The sequence below is a fragment of the Procambarus clarkii genome, chromosome 26, assembly GCF_040958095.1.
Source record: "Procambarus clarkii isolate CNS0578487 chromosome 26, FALCON_Pclarkii_2.0, whole genome shotgun sequence".
Lineage (NCBI taxonomy): Eukaryota > Metazoa > Arthropoda > Malacostraca > Decapoda > Cambaridae > Procambarus > Procambarus clarkii.
The window spans coordinates 10,604,812-10,632,192 of record NC_091175.1 but is presented as its reverse complement, the minus strand read 5'-3'; the positions used below and the strand labels follow the sequence as shown (position 1 = coordinate 10,632,192).

At 44.6% G+C, this 27,381-nt stretch overlaps 1 protein-coding gene across 3 annotated transcripts in view; it reads left to right on the top strand.

Annotated features, from left to right (window-relative positions):
- LOC123756774 (dipeptidase 1) overlaps positions 1-27,381 on the top strand; it is a 158,165-nt gene that overhangs the window by 52,598 nt on the left and 78,186 nt on the right. For 2 of the 3 annotated variants that reach the window (XM_069331861.1, XM_069331860.1), the window contains exon 4: positions 5,957-6,110. In XM_069331861.1, coding sequence (XP_069187962.1) covers positions 5,957-6,110 — 154 coding nt within the window. Of the gene's footprint in view, positions 1-5,263; positions 5,347-5,956; positions 6,111-27,381 lie in introns of those variants that run through there. The other variant, XM_045740084.2, reaches the window with a different exon arrangement.

Here is a 27,381-nt window from a genome sequence, read left to right as displayed (position 1 = left end):
AGAGGGGGGAAGGGGAGGAGTTGGGTGAGAGGAAGGGGAGAAAGGAGAAGCTTGAGGAACGTTGAAGAGAGAAAGGAGTTAAGAAGAGAAGAGGAGGAGAAACAGAGATAAGGAAGAAAAGTAGAAGTGGTGCAAGAAAACAGAGGAAGAAAGAGAAAAGGAAGAGAGAGAAAAAAGAGAATAAAAATACAAAATGTAAAAGGGAAATAACAATCATAAAATAAAGAAAATAATTGAAAGAAAACAAATGAAAAAAAGATGAGATAAAGGAAGAAGAAGAAGAAGAAAGCAACAGACAATAAAACAAGAAAACATGGAACAAAAACAACGAAAGGAAGGAAAGAAAAAGGACTAAAAGGAGGCAACAAACGAAGATAAAACGAAAAAGAAAAACGACAGATTTTCCTAAAAAACGTCACCTAACAGAAGAGAAGAAACAGCGGAGACATGATCACTACATAAAACGTACTCATGACAAATTACAAAAAACAAAGACAAATTATTTACCACGAGTGGAACACAAACACGAATTAACAAGGGAAGGGGAAACTGAGTACCAAAGGCAGGACCGAAGAGCTGAAGCTCAACCCCCTCCCTCAAAGCTGATATACCGCTTCAGTACTTCAGTTTCATTAATACAACAAAGTGTTTTGAAAACGCCAAGGCACCTTTATGGGTTCTGGCAACACGCACTCAATTCCTGCTCAATGAAAACTTGGTAACACTGTAACTCAATACTATTAAGATCAAACCGACTAAACTTATGAACTTAACGAGCTGGAAAACGCAATTACGAACGCTGCTTTTGAACGGCACGAAAGTTGAGTTTGTGAACTGTTAATATTGTTGTCGTGTGATAGGTGTTTTTTGTTGGGGGAGGCAGAACTGTGACTGACCTGAAGCGTTAAACGGTGTGTGTGTGTGTGTGTGTGTGTGTGTGTGTGTGTGTGTGTGTGTGTGTGTGTGTGTGTGTGTGTGTGTGTGTGTGTGTGTGTGTGTGTGTGTGTGTACTCACCTATTTGTGCTTGCGGGGCTTGAGTTCTGGCTCTTTGGTCCCGCTTCTCAACTGTCGATCAAATGGTGTTCAGATTCCTGAGCCTACTGGGCTCTGTCATATCTACACTTGAAACTGTGTATGGAGTCAGCCTCCTCCACATCACTTCCTCTGTGTGTGTGTGTGTGTGTATGTGTGTACTAACCTAGTTGTACTCACCTAGTTGTGTTTGCGGGGGTTGAGCTCTGGCTCTTTGGTCCCGCCTCTCAACCGTCAATCAACAGGTGTACAGATTCCTGAGCCAATCGGGCTCTGTCATATCTACATTTGAAACTGTGTATGGAGTCAGCCTCCACCACATCACTGCCTCTGTGTGTGTGTGTGTGTGTGTGTGTGTGTGTGTGTGTGTGTGTGTGTGTGTGTGTGTGTGTGTGTGTGTGTGTGCGTGTGTGTGTGTTTGTGTATGTGTGTGTGAATGTGAATGTATGAGTCTGATTAAAAGCAATATACTGAAAACGAGTAAAACCCGCGTTGAAAAGATATCGTTAACGAGAAAGTCGATAACAGATAACACTCGCCATCTCATGAGACGAGGACAGAGAGATGTTGGGAGGAACAAGAGTAGGAAGTAAACAAGAATCAAGAAGGAAGGAAGAAGATATCTCCGACAGCATCCTGCTTCCCTCTCCTACTTCCTAATACCTGCTATCCCTTCCTCCTCTTTCTCCTGCATCTGCTGCTGCTGCCCTTCATCCTCCTTCATCCTTGTGCTCCCTCTTCTTCCATTTCCTTCTCTTCCTCTCTTTCCTCTAGCATCTCCTCCTCCTGCTCCTCGACAGCATCACAAGAGCCTCTGGGATGCCCTTTCATCTCAAGGCATCACCCAAGCGAGTCGAGGTTTTGTCAGGCAGTCGGTAAGACGCGCCTGAGATATCCTGTCTGCACGCACACGCACGCACACACACACACGCACGTAGGGGTCTGGTAGCTGGGCGGACAAAGCGCAGGACTCCTCTGTGGCCCGGGTTCGATTCCCGGACCAGGCAAAAACAAATGGGCAAAGTTTCTTTCACCCCTGATACCTAGCAGTAAATAGGTACCTGGGAGTTAGTCAGCTGTCACGGAGCTGCTTCCTGGGTGTGTGTGTGTGTGAAGAAAATAGTAGTTAGTAACAGTTGATTGATTAACAGTTGAGAGGCGCGCCGAAAGAGCAGAGCTCAAACCCCGCAAGCACAACTAGGTGAATGTCTGGGTTGGAATCCTTCTGGTGTGAAGGATTCCAACCCAGACAGGTTCCATCACTAACTATAATATATATGTATATATATATATATATATATATATATATATATATATATATATATATATATATATATAATAATAATAATAATAATAGTTGCAAAGCCCTACACACAATAAGGTACTAATATAACATATATCAAACAAGAAGATCTGGTAGTGATTAAACACCAACTCTACACATATGAAAATCACTAACTATAATCTATCAATTGCTAATCTCTCCGTCATTGTAATCTGTTACTGCCAAACAAATGATAATCATAATAACTTCATACTCACCAATCATATTTACCAGAGACAAATGACTCCAATTCACCCAAAATGCATTTTACGTAGAGTATTTTTCCATACATTTTTTTTTAAGTGCTGGAATATATATTGTAGGAATGCCAATAGCGGGTCTCATTATAGGTATCAATGAAGCGGTATGAGAGAGTTTCTAATGACACTAACGAGTGTGTGAGACAGTGAACTACACTGTTAGAGAGCAAATTATGGCCGCCTGTAAATTACCACACAACTGCAGACGAGGAGTCACAATAACGTGGCTGAAATATGTTGACCAAACCACACACACACTAGAAAGTGAAGGGACGACGACGTTTCGGTCCGTCCTGGACCATTCTCAAGTCGATTGTGATCAAGTCGATACTCCTAATTTGGAATTCCTGTCCACATTCTTATCTTCAATTGTCAAACACAATTCAAGACAGGCCTGTACATCTAACGAAAAACAAATTTTTATCCAAGACCTCATGCTTTTCATGCCGACTCTTAACACTTAAGAAATGTGACTGGGGTGTGGCCGGATGTGACCGGGATGTGACCGGGATGTGACCGGGATGTGACCGGGATGTGACCGGGAGATGTGTGTGTGTGTACTCCCATTACAACTATCTACCCAACAAAAGGTACGATTTGTAAGCTATCATATATATATATATATATATATATATATATATATATATATATATATATATATATATATATATATATATATATATATATATATATATATATATATATATATATATATAGATGTTCTTTATCCATGAACAGAGCAATTCCGAAGGTCCGATCGCCCGAAACAGGAAACATTGTGGAACGCATTTTGGCAACAGGCTGTTAACTCTAATCATATTGTCATTTCGGCAATTCAAAACTTTGTGAACGTGTTGCTTGGGAACTCCCTCGTAGTGTTGCAAATTGCTGGAGAGAAAAGATGCAATTCTAGCTTGCAAATTTCAAAGTAATTCAAATGACGTTAAGAATAGATAAATAAAATAAATTTATAGTCATTATTATTATTGAGCAAATCCGTAATCTGTGTATTATTGAAATTATTTTCAAAGGGAAAAATTCTTCCTCGTATTTTATTTCCTTAAGGCTTTTTTTTCATCCTCTCAAGTAAGTTTTACCTAAATGGAGCCCCATTACAGGTATTTTTTTTTAATATATGTATTTTGCTCCTTTATGTCTAAACAAAAAATCTCCTGTTTTTAACATATAATTTATAGCATGAATGATAATGAAATAGATTCTCATTTCTATACTTTATAGCGTAGTTCCATGTTAAATTTCGTATTTGTGTGACATTTTACGTTTGTTTAAGACATATTATTTGAACCATGCAAATGAGAGCTTACAGATCTTCTCCTCCATCACCACACCCACTCCATCACTCACTATTATAATGAGCGCGAATCGATTTTAGGCACGAGAAGCAGGAAATCGTCGCTCTAGCGACCTGGGGCCAGATTCACGAAGCAGTTACACCAGAACTTACGAACCTGTACATCTTTTCTCAATCTTTGGCTGCTTTGTTTACAATTATAAAACAGTTAATGAGCTCCGAAGCACCAGGAGGCTGTTTATAACAACAACAACAGTTGATTTGGGAAGTTTTCACGCTTGTAAATCGTTTAATAAATGTAACCAAAGCCGTCAAGGATCGAGGAAAGATGTACAACGTTCGTAAGTACTTGCGTAACTGCTTCGTGAATCTGGTCCCCAAGATTCAGATTCCCTCCAGATGCTCACTATAAAAAAAGTGTCTCAGAAGTAGCCAAACTGGTGCTCACCTGAAGCGGTAACCCCACCCTGGAGCACCAATATCATATCCCGTTAACAATCGATCTCTGCATCCGAGTCATTTAAGATCCAGTCCACAAGTATCGTGAGAAAATAACTTTTCATTCACATGCAAATTCACGACAGTGATAAAATGGGGAAAAATTGCTATGAGCTCTTTCGCCTCGTTTAGAGTCTCTGCAGACTCTATGATTTCAGGAAATACGTCTTGGCACAAAGGAGGGATCGAACGAGGATGGTGAGAGGGAAGAATCACATGTTGATATTAACACTCAAGACATCTTACGTAATTAACAGCTTACACGGATACCTTAAGTAATTAATCATATGTAATCAATAACTAATAGATTAGCATCTATTTTCGTCCCAAAATATTGACCCAAGAGCCGTAAGTGTCGATCTATTTCTTGTGAACATAAATCTTTGTAATTTTAAGATTTGTTGGTGATCTAATTGGCCGGTGACACCACAAACAAGACTTACATTTCGAAACAAATTGCAAAAACAATAAAAATACAAAATAAATGTAATTTTAAACTATTTTACACATTTAAAAAAAAAAATCCCATACTGATAAAATAATATATTTTTTTAATCTCGTATTGCCAAGAATTTATAATAAACATAACTATTATCAAGAAATACTTGGAGGAGAATAACTTATCAACACCAGCGCCAAACAACTCCCAGCGGGAACAGCAGGAACTAAGGTGATCCGCCTAGGGTAGTACACCTGGGCCTTCCTCCCCCCCTTACCTCCCCCCCCTTACCTCCCCCCCTTACCTCCCCCCCCTTACCTCCCCTCCCTTACCTCCCCCCCCTTACCTCCCCCCCACACCCTCCCCCTCTACACCCTCCCCCTCTACACCCTCGTCCCTGTAGTTCACTCGTAACACTGTGTTGCTCAACTACTTACCTCTGCTGCTGACACGATCCTGGAAATTTGAACCCTATTTAAGGTTCGATTTTATATATTTTAGTTTGCTTTGTTTACAAAGGTTTCTTTCTTGTTATATAATATATATGTGTGTAAACTATTACATTTTATATTGTCGTGATGTTTAAATAATCGTTTCAATAGTTGAATGACAGTTTCAATAATTTATACAGCTAGTGATTGGTGTGCTACTGAGTTTAGTATACATGAATACACACCTTAGCATTAATACACACAAACACACACGGACCTACATGTATACATACACACATACGCATACATATATATATATACACTCGAGCACACATGCACCTATATACGCAAACACACGAACATATACAGGCACACACACACATGTATGATCAACACGGACAAACACACAGCAAACACACACACTAGAACCTCACACATTCACAAACACACCAAACGGGACACCCTCACACAACAAACATAAAACACACACACACACACACACACACACACACACACACACACACACACACACACACACACACACACACACACACACACACACACAAACCAGCACAACAAACAGGACCTAAACACCAAAGCCATATTATCGTCTGACCTTCCTCTCTCCCCCCCCCCTGTGCCCGCCCCCCCCCCTACAGGGTGGTTCACTGTCCCGATTGACCAATGGATGTTCGGCCCACATGACCAAGGGTGTCGTCGAGGGCGTCGACCCGGGCACGGACGACCTGGACAACGCCACCACGACCGCCACCACCAGCCCCACGACCACCACGCCCTCCTCCAAGCACAAAGGTAAAGTACCCCCTTGCAAATTAGTTTTTTTTTCCTCCTTCGTGTTCACCGTTTTCTTTCTTTCAATTTTTTTTTGTTTACTTTCCGTTCGCCAGCTGTTCTTGCTCCTATACGCGAGCTGTGCTAATGGTGGGTGTATAGTGTACTTGTTCCCGTGCTTGTTGGTGCATGGAAAGTATCATTTGTTTCATATATAACAACCTTCAACATTACGTACAGGCAGATATGTCCATGTTCGCGTAGGCAAACTTGTCCTTGCGCGTGTTTCAAACCTTTCACGTCCGGTTAAGTTTTGTTTTTATATTGGCTAAAAAAAATGTGCCAACATAAAAACAATGGCTTCGTTTTCGACCCACAATTTGTGTGATCCCGGGTTCGGTTCCCGGAAGGATTAGAAATGATTGGGGGGCACGTTTCCTTTCTCCTAAATGCTTTTGTTTACCTGTCAGTGAATATGTATCCAGGGATTTACGGAACGGTTGAGCGGCTGTATCTTGAGGATGGTCAGTAGTTTGGTCATGGAGAGACCTCGAACCACTGACCTTAAAAATGTATACGTTCAGACATCTTTTTTCCGACATATCCTCTCTCTCTCTCTCTCTCTCTCTCTCTCTCTCTCTCTCTCTCTCTCTCTCTCTCTCTCTGTGTATATATACATATATTTTGTATATATTATATATATATATGTCGTACCTAGTAGCCAGAACGCACTTCTCAGCCTACTATGCAAGGCCCGATTTGCCAAATAAGCAAAGTTTTCACGAAGTAATGTTTTTTTCAACAACCTAACCTACCTAACCTAACCTAACCTAACTTTTTCGGCTACCTAACCTAACCTAACCTATAAAGATACGTTAGGTTAGGTAGGGTTGGTTAGGTTCGGTCCTATATCTACGTTAATTTTAACTACAATAAAAAAATTTGACCTCATACATAATGAAATGGGTAGCTTTATCATTTCATAAGAAAAAAAATAGAGAAAATATATTAATTCAGGAAAACTTGGCTTATTAGGCAAATCGGGCCTTGCATAGTAGGCCGAGAAGTACGTTCTGGCTATTAGGTACGACATATATATATATATATATATATATATATATATATATATATATATATATATATATATATATATATATATAATTATTATATATATATATATATATATATAATTATTATATACAAAAGCATTTAAACTAAAATACAGGAGCTGATTAGTCCATCCAATTTGCAGTTTATTTAGTGGAATTCTCATTGGTGGAGGACAGAGGGCAGTGAGGAGAGGAGGGGGGGGGGGAGGTGGAGCTTGGGGGGGTCGCCGAGAGCTCAATATAATTTTGTTTTCAAAAGTTTATTTTTTTTTTTTTTACTAATTTTCTATCCGAGCGAGGGGAGGCTCTGGGTTACTAATGCGGAAGCGATACACACACACACACACACACACACACACACACACACACACACACACACACACACACACACACACACACACACACTCCCAATCCTTACCAAAAACCTTACAAAAAAACAAAAAACATGGAAGCCTGTGTTTTAAAAATCTACTACATTTTTTCAGTCATATTTGAAACAGTAATGTTTCAAATATGACTGAAAATGTTGGGTTTGCCTCTGATGTTTAGTGAAGCGGCAATGGAGAGTCTATCTGAAGCAGGATTGATGGGGTCGACTTCTCTTCTGTTCACTGAAGCTGAATTTGACGGGTTAGGTTATCTTGAGGTTATCTTGAGATGATTTCGGGGCTTAGCGTCCCCGCGGCCCGGTCCTCGACCAAGCCTCCTTTTGATACACCCCCAGGAAGCAGCCCGTAGCAGCTGTCTAACTCACAGATACCTATTTACTGCCAGATGAACAGGAACCATTAGGGTGAAAGAAATTCTGCCCATTTGTCTCCGCCTCCACCGGGGATCGAACCCGGAACCCCAGGACTACGAATCCGAAGCGCTGTCCACACAGCTGTCAGCTGTCAGGTCAGCTGTGTCAGGCTGTCAGGGTTGACCTCACCAGCTGTTCGGATAAAAAGCTGAGTGGACAGCGCTCGGGATTCGTAGTCCCGAGGTTCCGGATTCGATCCCCGGCGGAAGCGGAAACAAATGGTCAGAGTTTCTTTCACCCTGATGCGTCTGTTCACCTAGCAGTAAATAGGTACCTAGGAGTTGGACAGCTGCTACGGGCTGCTTCCTGGGGTGTGTGTAACAAAAAGGAGGCCTGGTCGAGGACCGGGCCGCGGGGACGCTAAGCCCCGAAATCGTCTCAAGATAACCTCAAGGTGCAAGGTTAGGAGTTATGAAACGCGTCTAATCCAAATTTTGTCCTCTCGTCCGAAACGTTGTTCACTTGTTCGAAACGTTGTTCAATTGTTCGAAACGTTGTTCACTTGTTCGAAACGTTGTTCACTTGTCCGAAACGTTGTTCACTTGTTCGAAACGTTGATCAAGTGTTCGAAGCGTTGTCTGCTTGGTCCAAAGATTTTCTACTTGTTCGAAACGTTGTTTACTTGTCCGAAACGTTATCAACGTGCTTAAAACGTTGTTAACGTGCTGGAAATCCTGTCTACTCGCCCAAAACCTGGGCCAGGGCTCATCAGGCATTTTCGTGTCGACTAACGAAACCAGTCCATCTTTCGTCAACCATGGCGGCTTTGTTTACCGTTCCTAAACAGCTGATGACGGAGCGCGTCGTCGCACTGTGAGAGGTTTCCTATAATAATTATAACCTCGTGATGGGAAGTTTTGAAGTTTATTAATTAAACAGATATTAATTAAGCTGTTTAATTAATAGACTGAGCCTCCTTGATCGATGAAGGATGTGCAAGTTTCTTAAAGTGAGGCTGTAAATGATTGATGGATTCTCGGTTCACTTGCCCGTTGAACTTCTCGTATATACTCGTATATATATACGTAATATATAAATATTCTCGTATATACGTAAGATTCTCGTATATACGTAAGATTCTCGTATTTACATCTCGTAAAATATATAATATTTATTTCTGAGAAAATATTAGTTTTTAACACACACACAACATTAAAGTCGGAGGAGTTCGAACATTAGTCCGAGGAAGGTACCTTCCATCAACTTCATTTCACTAAAGCACCGGAAATTGTTAACGCAGTCATCAGTAACGACGAAACTGAGGTGTCTTAAGGTGTGTGGACAGGGCATATATAGGGCCCAAGTTATCCGCAGTCCACGCCAACTGCAGCGTAATATATATGTAATTATTAACAGCTAAACAAATATACGCACAGATATACGCCTAAAATTCGGCCATTCGTTCATATAAAACACACACACACACACACACACACACACACACAGAAACATAACATGTAAGAAGTTATTTTCCAATTTCCACAAACATTCACCGTAATATAACCGTAGAGGCAGGTATAACTGGTTGAAAAGCAGCCCCCCAATAAACTACACGAGAAATATAACGTTGTACGTTTCCAGGTGTCTGGTACACACTTTTAAAACGTTTCCCTCACAGCTGTGCATGTAAACAAAGACGTGAAATGTTTGAGTAAAAATGAGAATGAACACATTACCTTAGCCTCATCGGGCCACCAGAATATGAGGTCTTCCACCTCATAAAACACACGAGAGACGCTGCATGAGGATTCCCCCCTACGAGAAAAAAAACACACACACACACACACACAAAACCCAAGTTTTTCATTTGTTTTGTCAAGGACTTAATACAAAATACAATGTTTGATCCTCTTAAGAGCATTTTTGTTGACCATTTCATTTATTTATTTATAGCTTTCGTGCTATGAAGGTAAGCTGAGCGTAGGTCGTGTTTGGTGAGGGGGAAAGCTTAAGTGCTTTGTCGTGTTACATGGATGAGTCGCTGATGGGGGGCGTCACATTTTTGACTCCCAACCAACGTGACACAACGCTACTGTGAACTTTTAAAATATTTATGCGAAGGAAAAAACAATTAAAAACAAAATATTTGATATTGTTGTAATATTTTAAATTTAATAGAGGTGATAAAAATTAGAGATAATGGTAAATCGTTTGTTCTTCAGAGGTGGTGTTAATAATACCCCAAGTGGTGTTAATGTACGTAAGCCCACACACACCACACATCCATGCAAACACCCACCTACACACACCTACCTACACCAACACCCACTTACACAACACCCACCTACACAACACCCACTTACACAACACCCACCTACACAAAACCCACCTACACCAACACCCACCTACACAACACCCACCTACACAACACCCACCAACACAACACCCACCTACACCAACACCCACCTACACAACACCCACCTACACCAACACCCACCTACACAACACCCACCTACACAACACCCACCTACACAACACCCACCTACACAACACCCATCTACACCAACACCCACCTACACAACACCCACCTACACAACACCCACCTACACAACACCCACCTACACAACACCCACCTACACAACACCCACCTACACCAACACCCACCTACACAACACCCACCTACACCAACACCCACCTACACAACACCCACCTACACAACACCCACCTACACAACACCCACCTACACAACACCCACCTACACACAGCTCCACCAGAGAAGCCAGAATAGGGACAATAACGCCAAGGTTTATCTCCTGTTATTTCCCTGATGTTTCTTGCCGTGTCTCGGGGCGGTGATATAGAGCCCTGGGGAGACAAGACCATCACCCATCCCTCATCCTCCGCCCCCACCGCCCCCTGGGGACCTCCGCCACCCACTGGGGACGTCCGCCACCCACTGGGGACGTCCGTCACCCACTGGGGACCTCCGCCACTCACTGGGGACCTCCGCCACCCACTGGGGACGTCCGCCACCCACTGGGGACCTCCGCCACTCACTGGGGACCTCCGCCACCCACTGGGGACGTCCGCCTCCCACTGGGGACGTCCCCCACCCACTGGGGACGTCCGCCACCCAGTGGGGACGTCCGCCACCCAGTGGGGACGTCCGCCACCCAGTGGGGACGTCCACCACCTACTGGGGACGTCCGCCACCCACTGGGGACGTCCGCCACCCACTGGGGACGTCCGCCTCCCACTGGGGACGTCCGCCACCCACTGGCGACGTCCGCCACCCACTGGGGACCTCCGCCACCCACTGGGGACGTCCGCCACCCACTGGGGACGTCCGCCATCCACTGAAGACGTCCGCCACCCGCTGGGGACGTCCGCCATCCACTGGGGACGTCCGCCACCCGCTGGGGACGTCCGCCACCCACTGGGGACCTCCGCCACCCACTGGGGACGTCCGCCACCCACTGGGGACGTCCGCCATCCACTGAAGACGTCCGCCACCCGCTGGGGACGTCCGCCATCCACTGGGGACGTCCGCCACCCGCTGGGGACGTCCGCCACCCACTGGGGACCTCCGCCACCCGCTGGGGACGTCCGCCACCCATTGGGGACGTCCGCCACCCACTGGGGACGTCCGCCACCCACTGGGGACGTCCGCCACCCACTGGGGATGTCCGCCACCCACTGGGGACGTCCGCCACCCACTGGGGACGTCCGCCACCCACTGGGGACGTCCGCCACCCACTGGGGACGTCCGCCACTCACTGGGGACGTCTGTCACCCACTGGGGACGTCCGCCACCTACTGGGGACGTCCTCCACTCCCTGGGGACGTCCGCCACCCACTGGAGACATTTCCCCCTCACTAGGACGTCTGTCTTTAGTGAGGGGTTTACTGCCCTACGAAAGTAACACTTGAGGGTGACCCTCTACGACAGGCCCGGGTGGGGGGGGGGACAGGAAAAGCTACGAGCCTTCCTCTTCTGGTATTTTTTAATGGGGAATTATTTTTTTATGAGCCATATTAGGTTCATTGACGCATAAAAAGTTTGAGAGTAACAAGTTTTTGGTCAGGAGGGATGGTGAGGGAGGGAGAGAAGGAGTGGTGAGGGAGGGAGAGAGTGAGAGGTGAGAGAGGGAGTGAGGGAAAGGTGAGAGAGGGATTGAGAGACGAGAGAGGGAGGGAGAGAGAAAGATGCAAGTGTAGCCAGGTAATGTAGACACTAGTGTAGGTGGCGTTTAATGTCCCTCAGTGGGAGAGGTGTAGGTGTAGGTGGGAGACCGGCCAGGGGGGGGAGGGGATGTGAGTAACGTCAGTGGGAGAGCTCTCAGGATGGGAGAGGTAGAGTAGATGGGATAGCAGTCGAGGCAAGGCGCTTGTTGGTGGGAGATTAATCAGGTTGTGGCTGTGTAGGTGGGGGGAGTGTAGGTGGGAGGAGTGTAGGTGGGAGGAGTGTAGGTGGGGGGAGTGTAGGTGGGAGGAGTGTAGGTGGGAGGAGTGTAGGTGGGAGGAGTGTAGGTGGGAGGAGTGTAGGTGGGAGGAGTGTAGGTGGGAGGAGTGTAGGTGGGGGGACAGCGATCAGGGAGTGAATTTTGTCCATCTTTATCCATTTTGTTTCGTTTTAAAGGGGCGTTGTTCCGCTCAGTCGCTCCAGATGTCGCCGGTAGCCAGCGGCTGTTGTAGGCCAGCTGTTGCTGCTGTTGTGGCCAGCTGTTGGTGCTGCTGTAGGTCAGCTGTTGCTGCTGTTGTGGCCAGCTGTTAGTGCTGTTGTAGGCCAGCTGTTGCTGCTGTTGTGGCCAACTGTTGGTGCTGTTGTGGCCAGCTGTTGCTGCTGTTGTGGGCCAGCTGTTGGTGCTGTTGTAGGCCAGCTGTTGTGGCCAGCTGTTGGTGCTGTTGTAGGCCAGCTGTTGCTGCTGTTGTGGCCAGCTGTTGGTGTTGTTGTGGGCCAGCTGTTGGTGCTGTTGTGGCCAGCTGTTGGTGCTGTTGTGGCCAGCTGTTGCTGCTGTTGTGGGCCAGCTGTTGGTGCTGTTGTGGCCAGCTGTTGCTGCTGTTGTGGGCTAGCTGTTGGTGCTGTTGTAGGCCAGCTGTTGTGGCCAGCTGTTGGTGCTGTTGTAGGCCAGCTGTTGTGGCCAGCTGTTGGTGTTGTTGTGGGCCAGCTGTTGGTGCTGTTGTGGCCAGCTGTTGGTGCTGTTGTGGCCAGCTGTTGCTGCTGTTGTGGGCCAGCTGTTGGTGCTGTTGTGGCCAGCTGTTGCTGCTGTTGTGGGCCAGCTGTTGGTGCTGTTGTGGGCCAGCTGTTGGTGCTGTTGTAGGCCAGCTGTTGGTGCTGTTGTGGCCAGCTGTTGGTGCTGTTGTGGGCCAGCTGTTGGTGCTGTTGTGGCCAGCTGTTGGTGCTGTTGTGGCCAGCTGTTGGTGCTTTTGTGGGCCAGCTGTTGGTGCTGTTGTAGGCCAGCTGTTGGTGCTGTTGTGGGCCAGCTGTTGGTGCTGTTGTGGCCAGCTGTTGGTGCTGTTGTGGCCAGTTGTTGGTGCTGTTGTAGGCCAGCTGTTACTGCTGTCATGGGCAGCTGTCTGCTTCAGTAGCTAGACTGGACAAGAGAAGCAGAGATAGCCAAACATTTACATCTTTGACCTGACTAGTAAAGGCAGGTGTTCCCTACTGTCATCACTTAACTAAACTACCAGTGTCATAGCTACTACTACTACTACTGGCTCTACTTCTACGACCCGCACTACTACTACGAATAAGCGTACGACCCGTACACTTATTTTCCTCTTTTATAAACCACTGTCGATTCTACTTTTCATCCCAGTACCACCAATAACTTACCTACAAGTTCTACCTCTATTTCCCGTACTATATCAACACCAATTTTGCCATATCACCCCTATTGCTTCTACCCCTACAATAGGGGGAGAGGAGGTGGTGATATAGCAAACCTCAACCACCCCTTACAATACCTCACCAATTCCCAGAGAAAATGCCAATAAGAATATTATCATTAATATGGCTAATTCAGCTTGAAGGACGACGTTTTAACGACCCGTAATGGAGACAGCTGAAACATCAGAGGCCCTCTGAGTGGCCAGTTAAGAGCTCCTGGGTGCCCTGTTTACCTTGGTGGTGGGGCAGGCTGTTCGTTACCATGGTGATATCTGGGGTTAATGACGCGATCTCCATGCACACCCCATCACGCTGGCGAGGGGATGGAAGGGGAACGAGAGAGAGAGAGAGAGAGAGAGAGAGAGAGAGAGAGAGAGAGAGAGAGAGAGAGAGAGGGAGAGAGAGAGAGAATGTCATATTGGATGGACCGAAGGAGGGAGGTGAGAAAATGAGGAGCAGGAGAAGAGAGGGAAAGAATGGAAACTGTAAATATATAATAACCATTAAAGAGGGAGAGTAAGCAACAACAACAACAGGATAAAGAAGCAGGTGAGTAAAACAAACGGAAGAAAAAACAAAATAAGGGGAGGAGAGAGGACAAAAAGTGTTAGAGTAAAGAAGTTTAAGTGAGAGAAATAAAAGTGAGAGAGAAGTATAAGTGACAGAAGAGAAAAATAAGTGAGAGGAGTGTGAGAAGAGAATATTGTGAGAGGGAGAAGAGTACAAGTGAGAGAGGGAGAGAGAGAGAGAGAGAGAGAGAGAGAGAGAGAGAGAGAGAGAGAGAGAGAGAGAGAGAGAGAGAGAGGAGAGTGAGTGTAGTGTGAGAGGGAGAGTATTGTAAGTGAGAGTAGAGATGTAAAACTGAAAAACATCCATCCATAAATAAAATTTAGAAATTTAATAACATACAAGCGGGAACATAACAAAACATTAACACACGCGCGTGTGTGTTCTGCGTGTCGTATCGTAAACTCAAATGACGCAATTTAGCGCCAGGCTGGTTTGCGTCGTGACCAGCTGTTTGTTTGCATCAGCTGTTGTTTGTTTACATCAGTTGTTGTTTGTTTACATCAGCTGTTGTTTGTTTGCATCAGCTGTTTGTTTACATCAGCTGTTGCCCATCTGCATCAGCTGTTGTTTGTTTACATCAGCTGTTTGATTACATCAGCTGTTGCCCGTCTTCATCAGCTGTTGCCCGTCTACATCAGCTGTTGCCCGTCTTCATCAGCTGTTGCCCGTCTACATCAGCTGTTGCCCGTCTACATCAGCTGTTGCCCGTCTACATCAGCTGTTGCCCGTCTACATCAGCTGTTGCCCGTCTTCATCAGCTGTTGCCCGTCTTCATCAGCTGTTGCCCGTCTACATCAGCTGTTGCCCGTCTACATCAGCTGTTGCCCGTCTTCATCAGCTGTTGCCCGTCTACATCAGCTGTTGCCCGTCTACATCAGCTGTTGCCCGTCTACATCAGCTGTTGCCCGTCTACATCAGCTGTTGCCCGTCTACATCAGCTGTTGCCCGTCTTCATCAGCTGTTGCCCGTCTACATCAGCTGTTGCCCGTCTACATCAGCTGTTGCCCGTCTTCATCAGCTGTTGCCCGTCTACATCAGCTGTTGCCCGTCTACATCAGCTGTTGCCCGTCTTCATCAGCTGTTGCCCGTCTTCATCAGCTGTTGCCCGTCTACATCAGCTGTTGCCCGTCTACATCAGCTGTTGCCCGTCTACATCAGCTGTTGCCCGTCTACATCAGCTGTTGCCCGTCTACATCAGCTGTTGCCCGTCTTCATCAGCTGTTGCCCGTCTACATCAGCTGTTGCCCGTCTACATCAGCTGTTGCCCGTCTACATCAGCTGTTGCCCGTCTACATCAGCTGTTGCCCGTCTACATCAGCTGTTGCCCGTCTTCATCAGCTGTTGCCCGTCTACATCAGCTGTTGCCCGTCTTCATCAGCTGTTGCCCGTCTTCATCAGCTGTTGCCCGTCTACATCAGCTGTTGCCCGTCTACATCAGCTGTTGCCCGTCTACATCAGCTGTTGCCCGTCTACATCAGCTGTTGCCCGTCTTCATCAGCTGTTGCCCGTCTTCATCAGCTGTTGCCCGTCTACATCAGCTGTTGCCCGTCTACATCAGCTGTTGCCCGTCTACATCAGCTGTTGCCCGTCTACATCAGCTGTTGCCCGTCTACATCAGCTGTTGCCCGTCTTCATCAGCTGTTGCCCGTCTACATCAGCTGTTGCCCGTCTACATCAGCTGTTGCCCGTCTACATCAGCTGTTGCCCGTCTTCATCAGCTGTTGCCCGTCTTCATCAGCTGTTGCCCGTCTACATCAGCTGTTGCCCGTCTACATCAGCTGTTGCCCGTCTACATCAGCTGTTGCCCGTCTACATCAGCTGTTGCCCGTCTACATCAGCTGTTGCTTAAATTGACAATTTTGTTTTTAGTAATGTTACTTGTTACACAATCTTGTGTATATGTATTGTTTTGCAACATCTATTGTTTACATAAATTTAATGTTTTCCATTAGCAGTTATTGTTTATATTTGGTGTGTTTACATCAACAGTTAACATCAGGGTACGATACGCTGAAGTTAACCTGCCCTGTTTGTAATCTCATTTTGATTTTCATTGAATTGTTTGCAACCCCTAGTTTACACTACCTTGTTTGCAACCCACAGTTTACACTACCTTGTTTGCAACCCACAGTTTACAGTACCTTGTTGACAGCGCACAAACCACACTCTGCACACACAAACGCTGTCGTGACTAATTTACATATTTACTATATATTCCTCGGTGGGGAAAAAAATATTCAGTTAGCTCAACACATATTTAAGTAATTAGCGAATTTAGTGAACCCAGTTTTATGCCTGGTGTTTGTTAATTAATCAGTTTACAATATAGGGTCGTTAAAAGGCTGTTAGCACGATTAAAAATAGAACTTCGTCTTAAAGGTATATGGCAGAGAGAGAGAGAGAGAGAGAGAGAGAGAGAGAGAGAGAGAGAGAGAGAGAGAGAGAGAGAGAAAGAGTAGGGGAGGAAAACGAATGAACGCAGTATAAAGAGTAAAGGTGAGAAAGATAATATAAGAGAAGGGAAGAGAAAGAGAGTTAATGGTGATGCGTAAATGGGTGGAAAGGAGGCGCAAATAAACGGAGTGAGAGAACAGAATAATGAAGGTATGAAAGTGTGAAAGGAGAGAGCGAAAGGGGGAAGTATGAAGGATAGGCACTAAAGAACGAAATAAGGAGAAAGAGCTAAAGACGACGATGGGCAACAGTGAAGAGTAGAGGTAGAGTAGAGGTACAGACAGAAGAATGGGAAGAGGAGAGAACGAGAGTGAGAGAGGAGTGAGAGTGAGGGGAGAACGAGAGTGAGGAGAGAGTGAGAGTGAGGGGAGAGTGAGAGAGGAGTGAGAGTGAGGGGAGAACGAGAGTGAGGAGAGAGTGAGGGTGAGGGGAGAGTGAGAGAGGAGTGAGAGTGAGGGGGGAGAGTGAGGGGCTCATCATGTAATAAAGGATACATATGTGAGAGACATGTATAAAATTATCTAGAGTGAACCCAACTCTCAGAGGTCGTCCACCTCTGCCAGTAACACACCTGGAGGGAGTCCGTCCATGTGTTACGGGTGTAGGTATGGTGGTGCAGGTGTGGTAGTGCAGATGTGGTGGGGGTGGAACGTTTTTCACAGCTGGTGCTGGGGAAGGGGGCGGAGATGTTTGGGATGGCGTGGGGGGTGTGGTATTAAAGATGGTGTTAGTCGTGTTGTTGATAATAGGTATACAGTGTTGGAGATGGTGGTGATGGTGCTGGTAGTGTTGGAAATGGTGGTGATGGTGCTGGTAGTGTTGGAGATGGGTGTGATGGTGCTGGTAGTGGTGGTGCTGGTAGTGTTGGTGATGATGGTGATGGTGCTGGTAGTGATGGTGATGGTGGTGATGGTGCTGGTAGTGTTGGTGATGATGGTGATGGTGCTGGTAGTGATGGTGATGGTGCTGGTAGTGATGGTGATGGTGGTGATAGCATTGGTGATAGAGCGGCGAGAAGAGACCACTGAAAATAATTCGATTGTTATAGAACTGATAAGAGAGCGAAAAGAGGAGGGAAGGGAAAATGGTAGAAAGAAAAAAACAAAGAAGGAGGTAAGGAAGGAGTAAAAGAAATAGATGGAAGGTATAATAAGAAGAAAATACGTGAGAGAATGAGAGAAGAAAGAGGAGAAGAAATGTGTTGATGAAAGTGACTGAGAGGAGGAGAAGGAGGAGGAAGAGGGGGGGGGGGGGGGAAGAGGGACAGGGGTGTTAGGAAAGTGGAGGGAAGGATCGATGTTGGGGGTCCCGAGGGTAGTGGTGATGGAGGGAGTGGGTGGAGGGAGAGAAGTGGACCTCCAGGTGTCAGGGTGGAGGAGGAGGAGCAGGCGAGGGGTGTGCTACAAGTGGAGGGAAGTTGGGAGGGGGAGGAGAAAAAAACATCCTCTCAGCCCCCCCCCCCCTTCCTCAGACCTCCTCCAAGACCACTCCACAAGACCTAATCCCACTCCACCTTTCACCTGGGTCTTCTTAGTGGAGTTAACGAGAATATTTTGTTTTTCTACTGGTGGGTACAGGATTAGATGCCTTCTGAAAGCCTGCTAACAGAAGTCTAACCCTTCCCATAGCTCATGTTAAGCCTTAACCTTCTGGTTTTCCCCTGAAAGGCTACTCAGGGAAGGTTTTACTCCCAGGTCCCCAATTACTGCTGAGTGAACAGGGGCGAACAGTTATATAGTTTCCCAGTCAATCCTTCTCGGGTTTTGTCACGTTGCGAGTGTGAGTGTGTGTGTGTGTATGTGTGTGTGTGTGTGTGTGTGTGTGTGTGTGTGTATGTGTGTGTGTGTGTGTGTGTGTGTGTGTACTCACCTAATTGTACTCACCTAATTGTGCTTGCGGGGGTTGAGCTCTGGCTCTTTGGTCCCGCCTCTCAACCGTCAATCAACTGGTGTACAGATTCCTGAGCCTATTGGGCTCTATCATATCTACATTTGAAACTGTGAATGGAGTCAGCCTCCACCACATCACTTCCTAATGCATTCCATTTGCTAACTACTCTGACACTGAAAAAGTTCTTTCTAACGTCTCTGTGGCTCATTTGGGTACTCAGCTTCCACCTGTGTCCCCTTGTTCGCGTCCCACCAGTGTTGAAAAGTTCGTCCTTGTTTACCCGGTCGATTCCCCTGAGGATTTTGTAGGTTGTGATCATGTCTCCCCTTACTCTTCTGTCTTCCAGTGTCGTGAGGTGCATTTCCCGCAGCCTTTCCTCATAACTCATGCCTCTTAGTTCTGGGACTAGTCTAGTAGCATACCTTTGGACTTTTTCCAGCTTCGTCTTGTGCTTGACAAGGTACGGGCTCCATGCTGGGGCCGCATACTCCAGGATTGGTCTTACATATGTGGTGTACAAGATTCTGAATGATTCCTTACACAGGTTCCTGAACGCCGTTCTGATGTTAGCCAGCCTCGCATATGCCGCAGACGTTATTCTCTTTATGTGGGCTTCAGGAGACAGGTTTGGTGTGATATCAACTCCTAGATCTTTCTCTCTGTCTGTTTCATTAAGTACTTCATCTCCTATTCTGTATCCTGTGCCTGGCCTCCTGTTTCCACTGCCTAGTTTCATTACTTTGCATTTACTCGGGTTGAACTTCAACAGCCATTTGTTGGACCATTCACTCAGTCTATCCAGGTCATCTTGTAGCCTCCTACTATCATCCTCTGTTTCAATCCTCCTCATCGTGTGTGTGTGTGTGTGTGTGTGTGTGTGTGTGTGTGTGTGTGTGTGTGTGTGTGTGTGTGTACTCATCTAGTTGTACTCGTCTAGTTGTGCTTGCGGGGGTTGAGCTTTGGCTCTTTGGTCCCGCCTCTCAACTGTCAATCAACTGGTGTACAGATTCCTGAGCCTACTCGGCTCTATAATATCTACATTTAAAACTGTGTATGGAGTCAGCCTCCACCACATCACTGCCTAATGCATTCCATCCGTTAACTACTCTGACACTGAAAAAGTTCCTTCTAACGTCTCTGTGGCTCATGTGGGTACTCAGTTTCCACCTGTTGTGTGTGTGTGAATGTGTGAGTGTGTGTGTGTGTGTGAGTGTGTGAATGTGTGAGTGTGTGTGTGTGTGTGAGTGTGTGTGTGTGTGTGCGTGCGTGCGTGCGTGCGCGTATCATGTGTGCGGAGTATCGCGTGTGCTTTGTGGCGTGTATGTGTGTGTAAACGTGTGTATGTGAATGTATACCTAATTCCTAGGCTAACTACTGACCATCCTGCAGGCACAGGCTCGATCCTGCAGGCACAAGCAGGTGAGTACACACACACACACACACATGTGCTCGCTCACACAAAAGACATAATTATACCCCGAACCTTCACAGGTGTGGCCATTGGCAGCATACATTCTGCAGGGGGCGTTCATGGCGGGGTGAAATAGCCCGGCTATCAATATAACACTAAGCAATGACAGAATAATTCCAGCCCAAACGTTTTCTGTTCAGGACAATACTTTCATGGAGTGTATTATGTATTGAGAGAGAGAGAGAGAGAGAGAGAGAGAGAGAGAGAGAGAGAGAGCAAGGACAACTATTTTCTTAGTTTCTATCATATTATATCACTACTGATTTAAAAAGTAAAAAGTTTGATTGCATGGATAAGAAAATTTCATCTTTCATTATTGAGCAGAGTAGCTCAGTGGTGAATATTTCCTGTATTACTTTTTGAGAAATATATATATATATATATATATATATATATATATATATATATATATATATATATATATATATATATATATATAAAGAGTAGATATAATAGTATAAATAACAGCTAAGTAGATAAGTAGATATAAGATTCTTCCCCCCCCCTCCAGAGGCACACATAAATAGGATACCATCATCGGCACACGTTAAACCGACGAACAATAGAACATCTTTGACAAGTCTTAATAATCCTGACAATACAAAACACAACGAACCTGAAACCAAGCATCTAATACGCAGCCTCGGGGCGTCGAGTCTGAACTTAAAAAAAAAAAAACACAAAAGACAATTTAATAGAGTACACAAATTTTCATCGAGGTTTCTTTGGAGTACAAAGAATGATTCAAAGGTTCAAAGAGCTCAAAAGAGAGAAAGAGAGAGTCGAGAAAGGGAAATTATAGAAATGAAAATTATTTAAGGGATTTAAGTGGCCCGTGAGAGTTTTTTTCACTTACTTTTCTCTCTATTTGTAGTAAGCGGACTATAGAGATGTGTCAACAACGGGTGGAGTTGATTAGGGTGGAAGCCTTTGAGGCACCTTAAAGGCCTTAGATGTATCATGTGGGGGGGGGGGGATAACATGCTATATGAGTAGGGAGTAACATTCAACTTCAACTCTTTGCAGTCTTTCGCTAAGAAACACGAAGGTAGGGGAATCATAGCATTATATGAACAATAGCTGGAAAGGTGGGGTTCAAGAGCTGAAGCGCGATAGTACAGGTACAAATAAGAGCACACACACACACACACACACACACACACACACAAAGGGGCCGGTGACTGAACGGACAGCACGCTGTACACGTAATCCGGTGGCCCGGATTTGATTTCCGGCGCCGGCGAGAAACAAAATGGGGAGAGTTTCTTTCACCCTGATGCGCCTGTTACCTAGCAGTAAATATGTACCTGGGAGTTAGACAGCTGTTACGGGCTGCTTCCTGGTGTGTGCGTGTGTGTGGCGAAAAAGCTTAGTAGTTAATAACAGTTGATTGATTGACAGTTGAGAAGCTGGCCGAAAGAGCAGAGCTCAACCCCGACAAGCACAACTAGGTGAACGCACACACACACACACACACACACACACACAAAACACTCGTAAAAAGCTCTACAAACATGAGCTAATGATAATTGATAAAATAAACGCCGCAGAAGGATTTGATGTTGTTGCTTGAGTGTGTGTGTGTGTGTGTATCGGCACATTTTCACGAGTTACATATATACTAAACCAACTATGAGTGTACACATATTTATGAACAAAAACATTTGACTTGACAGACTTCAGGCAAGCGAGCTGAAGACTATCTATCTGAAGATTATCTCTTGGAGATAATCTAGGATGTGGATTCTCTCGTCTATATCACATAACTACCCAATGGGCATAGTTAACAAGTTGACCAGACCACACACTAGAAATTGAAGGGACGACGACGTTTCGGTCCGTCCTGGACCATTCTCAAGTCATCGACTTGAGAATGAGGTCAACATTCTATGTTGACCTCATTCTTGAGGTCAACATACTTCAGCCACGTTATTGTGACTCATCGCCTGCATAGTTAACAAGTAATCCTCTTGCTAAATTTAATAAATCAATTCAATACAAATCAATACATTTCAGCTCATTACTAATAGTTATATTGATTTTGTAATTTGCATTAAAGCAGATTCAATGATATTTCTGTTTAAAATGTTCCTGTAATTAGTGATGGAAGCAAAGCCTTCCAATTCAATTTGTTTCGAGTTTTCACACATTTTAATATATAAAGTAGTAGACGTTTGGCCACTTATAACAATATTTATGTCGAGAAATTTTAAATTTCAAATAATTTTAATACTTGTTCAATATGTATTTTATTCTTACATATTAATTTGTAAATAGCACAATTATCATTGAGGGGCTGCTTCTAATTAGTAATATACTAATGGTGCTTAACACATAAATTGCATCATTTCAAAGTATAAATATTTAAAACATAGAGCAAATATGACAAACATAACAGATCAGCAAGTCAAGCCTGGCCTCGAACCAGGCTTGGGGAGTAGAAGAGCTCCCAGAACCCCATCAAGCAGGTATCAAGCAAGTATAACACAATTTTAGAGTGAATCTTCTTCTCATTGCTGGTTGTGACGTAATATCAATGTTGGACTTTGTTATGTCAAGCTCTCCCAAAAAAGGCCGCTGGATGACCACAAGAAAGGTCGTCACTCTATCAACTCGGTCAGGTCGTTGTGTGTGTGTACCTGCAGTGCCAATTTTGCGGTTTTAATCACCTCTAGATCTTTGATACAGGATTTTGTCAGCCAACAATCAAATCAAAGGCTTTATTTGTAAATGTTTTTTTGTACATTAATATGTTAGAATGTTTACATCAAAATGACAGTACAATAATTACAGAGGAGAGAGAATAACAGTAAGAACACAACACAACACGCAGACATTTCAGTATCAGAATAACAAACATTTTTCATAATAACTTCTAGAAATCATTACAACACTGGCTGGACTAAACAGGTGCACAGCGGTCTAAACCAAAGTTACATTTTAGGCGTAAAGCGAGTGATATTTTGCTTACAATTTGAAATGCGATGTATTGCAAATGTAAAAAGAAAAGAAGATTTACCATAAGAGCAGTAAAACAAAAATTGGCATAATTTATATCATAAAATTAGGGTGATGAGATGACAATTATAGGCAGAACTAACATCAACTAGTTATACCATAAAGTTATAGACATTTTCACACCCTCAGCATTTTTCAAGAACAGATTCTGGAGGATATCCACATCAAAATCAAATGAAACACTCCGCTCATATAACATCGGTCTGACTTCAAAAGGATTCGAAATGCCCGTCAGTAATCCATCTTTTTGTAACGGAAATTCTTTCATAATCCCAAATATCCAAGCTAGGAGTCTCCCTGCGTTATCTGCTGATTAGTTGTTATATTGTAACCTGTATACCTGCTTCTCCTTATATATCTCACTCACGCTTAACTTGCATTTCCTGACAAGTAAGGTTACATTTCTAGAAAAGTATGAGTTGTATGTGAAAAGTGAGGGCCTAAAAAAAAAATCGAATTTGCAGAATGGGTGATACTTTTAATACAAAATGATATCATTAGTGTATAAGTTGTTTCTTTAAGTGTGGGTTGTGGTCATGAGACCAGACATGAGACTGCAACGGGTGCGAGGATCGACACCCGGATGTACGTCTGGAACATTTCCCCATTTAGAATTATGCTTACCATGGTCGGCATTTTGTTGGTTCAGAAGGTCCCATCCATACAGGCTTAAGGCATTGTTAAAAACTTTACTTTCGATAAGGTATCAAAGTGACTTCACCCTCTGATCTTCGGGTCCCTAAATGCCTCAGAAAAATTTATAAGTGGGCCTTTTTGAGGATATAATTTGCCCCAGATTCTTTTCAGAATTCTTTACTGGAAAATCTCTGCCTAGTGATTTTAGATTGCAATCTCGATAAAACGATTCATGTGAGTTGAAAGTCACCACAGTATATTTGGCAGGATTGCACGCTAGGTTGTATTCAGCAATATATTTTTCACGTCTTTATCAAGTGTTCTATAGTGTCTATGTTGGGTCCGAGTAGAACTAGATCACCAGCACATCAGAAAATATTGGCTGTAGTACTGTTTATGCGACAGTCATCTCCCGCGGCTCTTAACACTTTCAACAGTGGATCAAGAGAGCAAAATAATATAGTACTAAACAAAAAGCATCTTGTTTGACCCTCACCATTTTTAGGGGGAAAACGTTTCAGAGATGACATTACTCAGTCTCACGACTAACTTGCATGCCTGTGAAGAAATATATAAATATCTGGAGATGACAGGACATACTTTTCTGCTAAGCAATTCTCTAAAAAAGTTTGGTGTGCTCAACTTTGTCAAAAGCTTCGAAAGCCTTATAAAATCGAGCGTCCTTCGGGGTTCCTTGCAGCTGTTTTTATACCCAGAAATTAACACGTTTCAATGTTAAATACAAGTACCCATTTCACAGGTCCTCTCAACAATTTCATAAATCCTATTGAGTGAGAGAGAGAGAAACACAGAACAAAAATTATTACATTTCTGTAACCAAAGCACAGGGCCTGAGAGACAGTGTTCACCAGAGGGCCCCCTAGTCGTTCGAGGTTCTCTTCTGATGCCCCTTAGTCGTTCGAGGCCCTCCCCTGATGCCCCTTAGTCGTTCGAGGCCCTCCCCTGATGCCCCTTAGTCGTTCGAGGCCCTCCCCTGATGCCCCTTAGTCGTTCGAGGCCCTCCCCTGATGCCCCTTAGTCGTTCGAGGCCCTCCCCTGATGCCCCTTAGTCGTTCGAGGCCCTCCCCTGATGCCCCTTAGTCGTTCGAGGCTCCGCATCGTGTTCCATTACAACGACTCAAGGTCTTGACGTCGTCCCCCTCAACACACTCCTCCACCTTGATGCGCCGAAGTGGAATTATGCATAAAAGAGACACTTGTTTTCATGAAGGGAACTCTCGACAACAAAATCTATTTATTATTTTGTTTAGTTCCGAATAAGTGACTCGCGCCCCCCATCCCCTCCCTTTCCCCACCCCCTTCGTGTCTTTTAGCTAGGAAGAAAGCCCTGGAAGAAAGCCCTGGAAGAATGCCCTGGAAGAAAGCCCTGGAAGAAAGCCCTGGAAGAATGCCCTGGAAGAAAGCCCTGGAAGAAAGCCCTGGAAGAAAGCCCTGGAAGAAAGCCCTGTAAGAAAGCCCTGGAAGAAAGCCCTGGAAGATAGTCCTGGAATTTACATGAAAGGACTGAGAGGCCGCGTCGAGCTTGGCGCAAATGTCTCTCTGCTCGCTACCTGCTGTTGACTTTTCAGAACTGATCGGACGGCAGTGTGAGAGAGTGTGGCAAGGTGAACGGGCATGAACGTTTGTGACTGATGCAATACGGTTGTGACTTTTTTCCCGCCTTTCATGGGTAACTGAGGCGTTGTGTGATGGAAAAGTGCTTAGCGTCACTTTGTATATTGTTCTTTTTTCCCGCCATGTCTTTACTGACGTTTTCAATAAAAAAAATTACGTTTTTTATCGTGCTTAATTTCATTATTATTATTTTTTTATTGTTAAAATAGTAATAATAATAATAATTATAATAATATTAATAATAGTAATATTTTTCATATTTTACTCTGTGTATAAATGTAAATATACATTGGGTAGATGTAACAACCTGAGGGATTATGAATTGCTTTCTTTTACAAGTGTGTGCTAGCGTTGGCGACCTCTGTGTACTCTAATGTGTACTCAGTGTACTCAGTGTAGTGTACTACAATGTGTACAGTGTAGTGTACTCAGACACTAATGTCTGCATCTCCTCGTGTGGTGCCTCACCTTACTCATCTCCCTGACTCACTCACATCTGTGACTCACGTCCCTGACTCACAAACCTCACATTTGGAGTCACTCACGTGTTTACCAACCTATTAGAACCCCCTGAATTTCACATTCTGGTAGTTAGCATCTGTTTGATTCGTTAAGCATTTCGTTATATGTTCGTAAATTTCGTTGGACATTTAATATTTCAAAGATTATTACTAAATAATGGACAAGAACTCTACAGATTAATAATCACTATACCTAGCTAGGCATAGAATATCTATATATATATTCAAATTGGTAAATTTAGATCACGATCTTATATTAAGTTTACTGAAGACAGAGATATAGTCTTGAGCACAAACTATTAACTAGTATATCATATAAACAATTTAAAACTAATAGCAGAATAAAGGGATAAGGTATTTACATTTTATTTCAGGATGAAATATATTCCTACAGCCATTTTATTTCTAATTCTAACTCTAAGTTACCTCATTCTCCTCTGGCCTAAGATCATTACCGAAGCTGTTGGGCCCTCTAGAAGCTCCACAGACTTTGTGGTCTTGGAGACCAGGCCATGAATTTGTCTATGTCTAGACTATCTATTTAGACTATCTATAGACTATTTGTCAAATAGACGAATAGTCTAATTGACTATCATCATTACAGCGTGCCAGGAATATCCATCTTGGGTCGTGCACTTTTTTTTAGTGAAGTATTGGACAGTGTTGGAGAGTGACGGGGGATAGGCTGCGTTTTGGAATCCCTCTCCTTCTGTCTCAACCCCCTCCTTCCGTCTTAACCTTCTTCCTCTCTTAGTCGTCTCCTTACGTCCCACTTTCCTCCTTCTGTCTCTTAATCTCCTCTTACCTCAGTACTCTCCTTCTATCTTATTTTCTGCTTTCTTCGGTCCTGTCCTTCCCTCTTTATCTCACTCCCCTTCTTCCGTCTTAATCTCCTGTCTCAGTCCTCTCTTCCCGTCTCGGTATCCTCCTCCTCCTTCCGTCGCTGGCAAAACCACTCCCAGGAAGACTGGGGTAAATTTTCAGGATGCCGTCAATCAAGCAGCCACTGCCGTTCGCAGTAGGAATGGCTCCTTACTAACCTGGTGACTGCTCGGCTGACTTGGTGACTGTCTGACTCATCTGGTGACTGCTTGGCTGACTTGGTGACTGTCTGACTCTCCTGGTGACTGCTTGGCTGACTTGGTGACTGTCTGACTCACCTGGTGACTGTCTGACTCATCTGGTGACTGCTTGGCTGACTTGGTGACTGTCTGACTCACCTGGTGACTGCTTGGCTGACTTGGTGACTGTCTGACTCACCTGGTGAGTGACTGACTCATCTGGTGACAGCCTGACTCACCTGGTGACTGTCTGACTCACCTGATGACTGTCTGACTCACCTGGTGACTGCCTGAC